The sequence below is a fragment of the Cetorhinus maximus genome, chromosome 3 (assembly GCF_964194155.1).
Source record: "Cetorhinus maximus chromosome 3, sCetMax3.hap1.1, whole genome shotgun sequence".
NCBI classification, from domain to species: domain Eukaryota; kingdom Metazoa; phylum Chordata; class Chondrichthyes; order Lamniformes; family Cetorhinidae; genus Cetorhinus; species Cetorhinus maximus.
The window spans coordinates 172,677,240-172,687,191 of NC_135881.1; the positions used below are offsets into that span (position 1 = coordinate 172,677,240).

Sequence of the window (9,952 nt, forward strand, 5' to 3'; positions counted from 1 at the left end):
ACCACAAAAAGAATCTCCTTTACCCAGAGAGTGGTGAGAATGTGGAACTTGCTGCCACACGGTAAGTTTGAGGTGAATTACATAGATGCATTTTACAGGAAGGTAGATGATCATAGGAGGGAGGAGGAAATAGAGAGTTCTTCTGCTGGATGAGGAAGGATGGAAGGAAGCTCAAGTGGGACATAAATGCTGGCATGGACTGGTTGGGCCAAATGGTCCATGTGTGTTGTATTTTCTATTAAATAGGTCACTCCACATTATTGCCTTTTAAGATGTCACTGAAACATTCGGGCCTACAGAAATCTTGGAACAGTTTGTTGTTTTCTAATACTTTGTTCTCTCTAACGCTTAAACCACCAATCAATCCCATCTCCCTTTTCCAAAAAAAAGCAAAGTCAAACTGCTCTGGTGTTCCAATATTAACTGCTTTGACACTTCAACTCTTAATGTTTTTGCAAGAGTTTTTTTTAAATAGCATGAGCATTTGTAAATATTTGTATATTGAATTAGTCATGCTCATAGTCCTAGAGTTCCACAGCTTGGAAAGAGGCCCTTCAGCCCATCCTGTCCACACCAGCCATCAAGCACCTATCAACTCTAATCCCATTTTCCAGCACTTGGCCCGTAGCCTTGTGTGCTATGGCATTTCAACTGTTCACCTAAATATATCTTAAATGTTGAGGGTTCCCGCCTTTACCACTCTTTCAGACAGTGAGTTCCAGGATACCCCCCACTTACTGATCATACCTCCTACATTCATGTCTAGATCATTAATGTACACTACAAACCGCAAGAGACCCACCACTGAACCCTGTGGTATGCCACTGGACACAGGCTTCCAGTCACAAAAACAACCTTTGACCATCACCCTATGCCTCCTGCCACTAAGCCAATTTTGGATGCAATTTGCCAAATTGCCCTGGACCCCATGGGCTCTCACTCTCTTGACCAGTCTCCCATGCCGGATCTTGTCAAAAGCCTTACTGAAGTTCATGTAGACTACATCAACTGCACCCAAATCTACACACCAAGTCACCACCTCGAAAAATTCAATCAAATTTGTTTGACAAAGCCATGCTGACTATCCTTGATCAATCCTTTACTCTCCAAATGGAGATTAATTCTGTCATTCAGCGGCCTGTAGTTTCCAAGTTTATCCCAACCACCCTTCTTGAATAATAGAACCACATTTGCTGCCCTCCAGACCTCTGGCACCTCTCCTGTGGCCAGAGAGGATTTGAAAGTTAATGTCAGAGCCCCTGCAATGTCCTCCCTTGCCTCCCACAGCAGCCTGGGATATATCTCCTCATCTGGGCCTGGGGTTTTATCCACTTTAAGCCTGCTAAAACTGCTAATACCTTCTCCCTTTCAGTGCTAATTTGTTCCAGTATATCAGAGTCCAGTTCCCTAATTTCTATACCTACATCATCCTTCTCTATAGTGAATACAGGTGCAAAGTACTCATTTAAAACCTCACCTACATCTTCTGGCTCCATACACAGATTGCCAAACTGGTGCTTAATGGGCCCTACTCTTTCCCTGGTTATCCTCTTGCCCTAATATACTTATAAACTGCATTTTGATTTGCCTTTATTTTATCCGCCAGTGTTTTTTTCAAGCCCCCTCATCACTCTCCTAATTTATTTTTTTAAGTAGCCCCCTGCACTTTCTACTCCTCTAGGGCTTTCGTTGTTTTGAGCCCTTGGTATCAGCCATAAGCTTTCTTTTTTACCTTATCCAATCCTGTACGTGCCTTGACAGGTTCTCTGGACTTGTTGATCCCACCCTTCACCTTTATGAAACACATTGGCCCTGCACACTCACTCTTTCCTTTTTGAATGACTCCCACTACCCTGATGTAGATTTTCCCACAAGTAGCTGCTTAGTCCGCTTTAGCCAGATCCTGCCTTATCATATTGAAATCGGCCTTCCCCCAATTCAGAACCTTTATTTCCAGTCCATCTTTGTCCTTTTCCATGGCTACCTTAAATCTTACTCAGTTATGGTCACTATCACCGAAATGCTCATCCACTGACACTTCTAACAGTTGCCTAGTTTCCTTCCCTAAAATTAGGTGTAGCAGCACTCCCTCTCTTGCAGGACTTTCTACGTGTTGGCTTAAAAAGCTCTCCTGGATACATTTTAAGAATTCCGCCACCTCTAAGCCTTTCGCACTTTGTCTATTCCAGTTAATATTGGGGAAGTTGAAATCCCCTACTATTATTACCCTATTATTTTTACACTTCTCTGTGATTTGCCTACATATCTGTCCTTCTATCTCTCCCTCATTGTTTGGGGGTCTATAGTACACTCTCAGCAATGTGATTGGCCCCTTTTTGTTTAAGTTCTACCCATATGGCCTCATTTGTGGAATCTTCTAAGATATCATCCCACCTCCTTACAGCAACTGACTCCTTGATGAATATTGCGACACCACCATCACCTCCCCGCCTTGCCTGAAGATTCTATACCCTAGAATATTGAGCTGCCAGTCCTGCCCCTCCCTCAACCGTGTCTCTGTGATAGCAATGATATCTTTTCCCCATGTGTTAATCAACATCCTCAACTCATCTGCCTTACTCAAGACTCCTTGCATTAAAATAAATGCCATTCAGCCTTGCCATGCTCCCTTGTGCCTTAACTTGACTATATATGCTCTGCCTTCCAGACTGACTTGGTTTTTCCTCTATACTTGCTTGTGCATCATCCCCTACTATACCTCCATTCTGTATCCCATCCTCCTGCCAAATTAGTTTAAACCCCCACCAACAGCTCTAGCAAACCACCCCGCGAGGATTTTGGTCCTGTTCCTGTTCAGGTGCAACCTGTCCAACTTGTACAGGCCCCACCTTCTCCAAAAATGGACCCAGTGATCCAGGAATCTAAAGCCTTCTCTCCTGCACCAACTCTTCAGCCACACATTCATCTGCTTTGTTCGCCTATTCTTATACTCACTAGCATGTGGCACCAGGAGTAATCCAGAGGTTATAATCTTTGAGGTCCTGCTTTTCAATTTGCTACCTAGCTCCCTAAATTCTTGTTGCAGGACCTCATCCCTCTTTCTACCTATGTCGTTGGTACCAATGTGAACCACGACCTCTGACTGTTCACCCTCCTCCTTCAGAATGCCCTGCAGCCATTCAGTAACACCCTTGACCCTGGCCCCAGGAGGCAATACACCACCCTGGACTCGCGTCTGCGGCTGCAGAAATGCCTGTCTGTACCCCTCACTATTGAGTCTCCTACCACTATTGCTCCTCTTCTCTTTTTCCTCCCCTCTTGTGCAGCTGGGCTCTGGCTGCACTCCCCAGAGTGCACTCTCGCCGTTTTCCAACACAGAAAAACTGTTCTTGAGTGAGGTGCACTGGGGCTTTCCTGGCTACCTGACAGCCTCCCATTCCTTCTCTGACTGCACTTCCTTAAGCTGCGGGGTGACCATGTCTAAAAATGTGCTATCCACGTAACTCTCAGCCTCCGAGATATACTGCTGTGCCTCTGGGTGATGCTCTAGCTGGTCAAACCGCTGGCACTTCCTGTAGATGTGGTCATCCAGACTGCCAGCAGCATCTAAGACTTCCCACTGCAGGGCGTGTGGCTCATGGGACTGAGCTCTCCTGCCATACCTTCAGTTAAAAGACTTTTACCCTGAATTTAAACCAAGTAGAAAATTATTTAAGATAAAAGCAAAATACTGCAGATGCTGGAAATCTGAAACCAAAACAGAAAATGCTGGGAAAGCTCAGTAGGTCTGGCAGCATCTGTGGAGAGGGAAACAATGTTAATGTTTTGAGTCCATATGACCCTTCAGAGCTGAAGGGAAGAAAATTATTTAAGTTTAAAAAAGAAGCTAGAACTCTTACCTTTCCTTAATGCAGCTTTAATTGTAACCCTACATACATTTTTGTATCTGTCTTGAGTACCAAGCTGCTTGACCAATAAATTCTCCAGCATAAAGCTTCTATTGTGCTTTTAACCACTAGAGAGAGCTGCAACATAGCGTACAGTACTGATCCCCCTTTGGTGGCAGGAACAGTTTCTACAGACATTAATTCTCATCCTTCTTAAATTAGTTTCCATTGCATTTGCACATTGATATTTCATCATGAGGCTCAAGCACTTTAGGTCCATGTCCAACAAGCACATGAAAAGGTTGAAGTGCAGTGACCCTTGTTATATGTACACTTGGTCAGTCTGATGAGAAGAGGATCAGAATTTTGCTGAGGCACATAAATGAAGTATTGTGAAATTAGCAAAGTGTCTGTAGACTACTGTTGCCCATGAAACTGTATCCCAAATGTAAGTTAGTGTTTTTAGGAGAGCAGGAAGTAGTTCACCTTTCCCTTCAATTTTCTTTCCTTCTTTTGTTTTCCTCTCATGAAGAGACAAACTCAGTTGTTGGGAGAATGTAAATGCACACATATCTCCATTATTCAGGTGTGTTTGACTCTATAGTCAGGCTGTTCAAACACAGGAGAATCACTGTTGAGCCCAATCCCAAACCCTCCCACTTCTGTGTGGTTAACTTTTCAGAGCTGGTGACAGTGACTGAGTTTCTCCCTTGTTCCCCCACCTTTGCATAGCCCTAGATGCTTCTACCACTGTCGAGACTTCAAAACAAAGCATGTAATACAGATCGGAGGTGGAACCTGGAACTTCACTGGTCCACATAGTTTGGAACCTGAGACATTACCTTCAGATTATGAAAGAAGGGCACAAATCTGTGTTTGATATAAAAGGGTCTGTTTGGTGATTTGATGATTGCGGTTACATGGGGCTTTTTTTTTTGTTTGGTTGGTGTGTTTTGGCAGGGCGTGGAAGCCATAGCTGTTCTCTCCCATAGAAAGCAAAGATTGACAGGCAAAACTGTAACTGAATAATGGACTGCCTTTTAAAATAGAAGTTGTTCAGGGTACAGTCAAGGAAGGGGAAAGGTGGGGCAAACAAATACAGAGCTCTTTGGATGGTGAAAGAGGAAGAGAGTAAGATTAAACAGAAAAGAGGTGCATGTGACATGTTGGGTGAATAATACATTCGAGAATCAGGCTCCATATAGAAGGTACAGAGAGGAATTGAAAAAGCAAATAAGGGAATCCAAGAAAGTATGAGAAGAGACTGGCAGTGAACACAAAAGAGAACCCAGAAGTCTTTTATAGGCATATAAATAGTAAAAGGAGGAGTGGAGCTGATTGGGGACCAAAAAGAGGTGGTAGTTCAGACACTTGATTGGCTGGAGGAGGTATTGGATAGGCTGACTGTGCAGCTAAATTTGATAAGGCATCAGGACTGGATGTGATGCATCCAAGGTTACTGAGGGAAGTGAAGGTGGAAATTTCAGAGGCACTGGCCATAATTTTTCAATTCTCCTTAGACGCAGGGGTGGTGCCAGAGGACTGGAGAATTGCAAATGTTACACCCTTTTTTCGAAAAAAAAGTGTAAAGGCAAGCCCAGCAACTGCAGGCCAGTCAGTTTAACGTTTGTGGTGGGAAAGCTTTTTAAAAAAAAAACATGATTTGGGACAAAATTAATAGTTACTTGGGAAAATGTGGATTAATTAAGGAAACCAGCATGGATTTGTTATGGGAAAATCATGCTTAACTAACTAGCTGGAGTTTTTTGATGAGGTAACAGAGGTTTGATGAGGGTAATGCTGTTGATGTGGTGTACATGTATTTCCAAAATGCATTTGACGAAGTGCAGGACCACGGACTTTAGCAAAGTTAGTGTTCATGGATTGATATAGGGACAGCAGCAACATGGATACGGAAGTGGCTGAATGACAGGAAGCAAAATAGTGATGAGAGGTTGTTTTTCCAGACTGGAGGAAGGTTTATAGTGGCATTCCCCATGGGATCTCTGCTCTTGCTTATCAATTAATGAAGCATGCAGGATCCTGGAATTTATAAATTGTGGCATAGAGCACAAAAGCAAGGAAGTTTTGAGAAACATGTATAAACGCTGGTTTGGTCTCAACAGGAGTATTGTATCCAGTTTTGGGCACCACGCTTTAGGAAGGGTGCAAAGTCGTAGTCATAGAGGGCCTACAGCACAGAAAAAGGCCCTTCGGCCCTTCGCGTCTGCGCTAGTCAAACAAGTACCTAACTATTCTAATCCCACTTTCCAGCACTAGGCCCACAGCTTTGTATGCCATGGCATCGCAAGTGCACATCCAAATACTTCTTAAATGTTATGAGGGTTTCTGCCTCTACCACCCTTTCAGGCAGTGAGTTCCAGATTCCCATCACCCTCTGGGTAAAAAAATTCTTACTCTCATCCCCTCCAAACCTCCTGCCCCTTAGCTTAAATCTATGCCCCCTGGTTATTGATCCCTCTACCTTCCATCCTGTCTACCCAATCTATGCCCCTCATAATTTTATACACCTCAATCATGTCCCCTCCTCAATCTCCTCTGCCCCAGGGAAAATAACCCCAGTCTATCCAATCTCTCCTCAGATCTAAAACTCTCCAGCCCAGGCAACATCCTGGTAAGTCTCCTCTGCACTCTCTCTAGTGCAATCACATCCTTCCTATAATGCGGATTCCAGAACTGCACACAATACTCTAGTTGTGGCTTAACCAGCGTTTTATACAGTTCCAGCATAACCTCCCTGCTCTTATATTCTATGCCTCAGCTAATAAGGGCAAGTATCCCATATGCCTTCTTAACCATTAGTTAATTTCTTAGTCATTGGAGTTTGCAGGAAAGATTCAGGAGAATGCTTAACAGGGATGAGAAAATTCAGTTAGGTAGATAGATTGGAGAATCAGGGAGTGTTCTCCTTGGAGAAGGTAAAGTTGAGAGGAGATTTTTTTGGACACAGAAGGAAAGAGAAATTGTTCCCATTTGTGGAAGGATCAAGAACCAGAGGGCGCAGATTTAAGGTAATTGGCCAAAGAAACTACGGAAACATGGGGGAAGCTGTTTGTTAAATGCAGCGAGTGGTATGGGTTTAGAATGCACTGTCTTGAGAGTTTAGCAGAATAAATCATGGCATTCCAAATGGAAAAGGACGATTGTCCGAAAATGAAAAATTTTCAGGGCTACGGGGAAAAGGCAGGGGAGTGATATTAGGTGAATCGCACTTGCAGAGAGTCAGTATGGGCAGGATGGGCCAAATGGCTTCCTGTGCTGTAACAAGTTGATTCTATGGAATGGGATCCCTTTCTTTGAAAAGGAGCCAGCCATGGACTGCTTTCCAACCCTAATGTGGTGTGCTGGCTAGGAGATGAGACATGTTGTTTACTAACTCATTTGTTATTTTCTTTTGACAGATTTTGACATTTCTAATAGTATTCAGCATGGTGACAGTTCAGGTTCACACTTTTCACCTTTAACCTCACTGAACAATCTCCTGCAACAAACTGAAGATCAGATTTCATTGCCCATGGAAGAGGAAGGACTGTTTGTAAATCTGTCTCCATCGGTTGCTCAGGAAGAGTACATACTGAGCATTGGTGATAAAGCAGGAATCAGTGATCTGTTTGATTGTGATGTTGATGGGCTTTTCCCACTGGAAGATTTTTACATGACCAATTAAGCTGCCTGTGATGGACCTAGAAACAGAGTGCAAATTTGGAAGCTGGAGAGTGATGAGGGAAGTCTGTACCAATTACAGGAATAGTAATGGAACTTTTTGCCAGTAAAACCACAGCCAGTTGTGTTGACTCTAATCGGCTACCGGCAACTGTGGTGTTTTATGCTGGTATTTTATATAAATTATGTATTAGCATGAAATGAAACTTCACTATTGATTACTGTACCCAGCTAATAATGGAATTTGTTTTGTTGGTTTTTGGCATGCATACTGTAAGTATTCACTCTGCAAATTATTTCAAGGCCTGGAGACCTTTCTGACCATAGTCTTCCAAGGTGAATTGATCAGCTATGGGAATTCTCTCGATGGGTTGAGATATGTAATGGTGTTGCGTTTGGTCTTGCCTGACAATAGGCTGTGGCTATACTGACAAACATTGTTTTGCCCTATGGTTGAGTTGAATGTAGCAGGTTTCAGTACGTGTTGATTAGTTTGGTTTATGTTGTGTGAGTGGAGGGAAAAATAATCTTATGAAGGGTGCAAATCAAAGTTTAAAAAATAATTGCAAATATGGTTTCTTGTTTGCAATAAAGACATTAATTTAAAAAAAACAAACCAAATTCAGAGTCTTTGCAACAACAACCAAGTTAGTTACTGAAGCTGAACTTTACCATGTATTTTCCTTTCTGCCCCTTTCTCCCATTATTGTGAATTAATTAGATGCTAGTTAATTCTAGCTGGTGCTCCATACTATGGGACAGTGTTCCTCCTGCTGCTTATTGCTAACACTTGGCTTGTGGGGTATTATTTAACATTTTGCTGTTAATGTATCTCAGATTGTGTGGTGAGGGGCAACTGACCCAATGCACAGTCTGACAACACCCTACCTATTATGTATGATGCTGAGGATCAGCTAGTACACTTTGTGCTGCATAATTCTTTGCTCTTGTATCCTTGGATTAATTTGGACCAGAGATGTGTTTGATTTATGTTAACCGTTACCACCAACATTGTGCATTAAATGAGGTTGTGTAATTAGCACCACCTTCTGTTGAACAGGAGTTCACAGCACAATAATTCCCTGAAATGTCTTTAGAGAGCTGGTGTTGAGTTGACCCAAGCAATAGTGGTTGAAAATGCTATGCTTTCTAGTGTTATAATTCTTAATAAAGATCAATGCAATTAATGCAGATACATGCATTAAATTCCTGTTAAATAGGGCAGGTGGGTTAGGGGTGGTGATAGCACAAGAAAACAAACTCCCTGATATCTTGCTTATGAAGTGCACTGCCTGATATACAATTGAGCCACCAAGATGAATTAGGTGCCTTAGCTATCATCGCTAGGGCAGCAGTAAAGTTGGCTGCAACATCTTTGGTTAGGGAAGAGATAAATTGCCTGAGATTTCTCCTGAACACCAGCCAATACCTGTTGATGTAAAGTCTATGCAAGTTTAGGATTGAAATCCATTTTGATGTCCCTTTGTGGTCCAATAGATCATTTGCTTGAACTCAAGGTGTTTAATAGCAAGTTGAATGAGATGTTGAAGCCTGGCTGCCGACAATGTAACAATTAACCTTCATGTGAGTCAATGCCTTCAGGAAAGGAGACCTTAAAGTCAAATAGGACATCTGTGGATTTTTGCCACGTTTTGAAATGTGCTTCATATGTGGAATCCTTTGTTTATGTAAGTTGATTGAAAAAGGAGATGGAGGCTGATGTAGTGAGTGAGTATGTGCTCCTTTTATCTTTGAAATCTTGTCTTGGTCACATCCTCTTGGCAAATGCTGCAAGAGTCCCATGCTGCTGGTTTGGTGAGTGGGGGAATCTACCAGGGTCCTTGTGTCTGATCACTCTCCAATTCTGGAAAGTGCATTTATGTGCACTTATGTGATGAGACTGAGCCAAATTACTTAAGCCCTTGATCCTGATACCTGCCCTTCCTGCAGGAGCTGATTTTTCTCCCTGGGGCTTGGTTTTCATTTTTCAAAAATTAATTTTGGTAAGTTTATAGCAAGCTTTAGAATTGGTTGCAAAGAACAATAGAATTGGTGGTAAAAACAAAAAGCTAAAAGCTACTGCGGATGCTGGAAATCCAAAACAAAAACAGAATTACCTGGAAAAACTCAGCAAGTCTGGCAGCAGAAGGGCCATGAAGGCTCGAAACGTTGGCTAATTTCTTCTCCGCCGGTGCTGCCAGACTTGCTGAGTTTTTCCAGGTAATTCTGTTTTTGTAATAGAATTGGTGGTATGGTATCAGCATGACATTTGTTCAGGGAACCAGTCTCAGTAAGTCTGTTCCCTGTGATCTTTCTCTCTCTGTCTAAAATATCTCCATGAACTCAGCATTTTTCCTTTTGTAAATTCCTCACTTAACCAGGTGTTCAAAACATTCTGAAGGATCACAACTTCACAATGG

The 9,952-nt window shown here is 42.5% G+C and overlaps 1 protein-coding gene across 1 annotated transcript in view; it reads left to right on the forward strand.

The window, feature by feature from the left end:
• LOC144673606 (transcription factor E2F3-like) overlaps positions 1 to 9,561 on the forward strand; it is a 57,597-nt gene extending 48,036 nt beyond the window's left edge. Inside the window, exon 7 of the mRNA XM_078535359.1 lies at positions 7,271 to 9,561. Coding sequence (XP_078391485.1) covers positions 7,271 to 7,536 — 266 coding nt within the window. The 3' untranslated portion in view covers positions 7,537 to 9,561. The remainder of the gene's footprint in view (positions 1 to 7,270) is intronic.
• Positions 9,562 to 9,952: the final 391 nt, after the last annotated feature.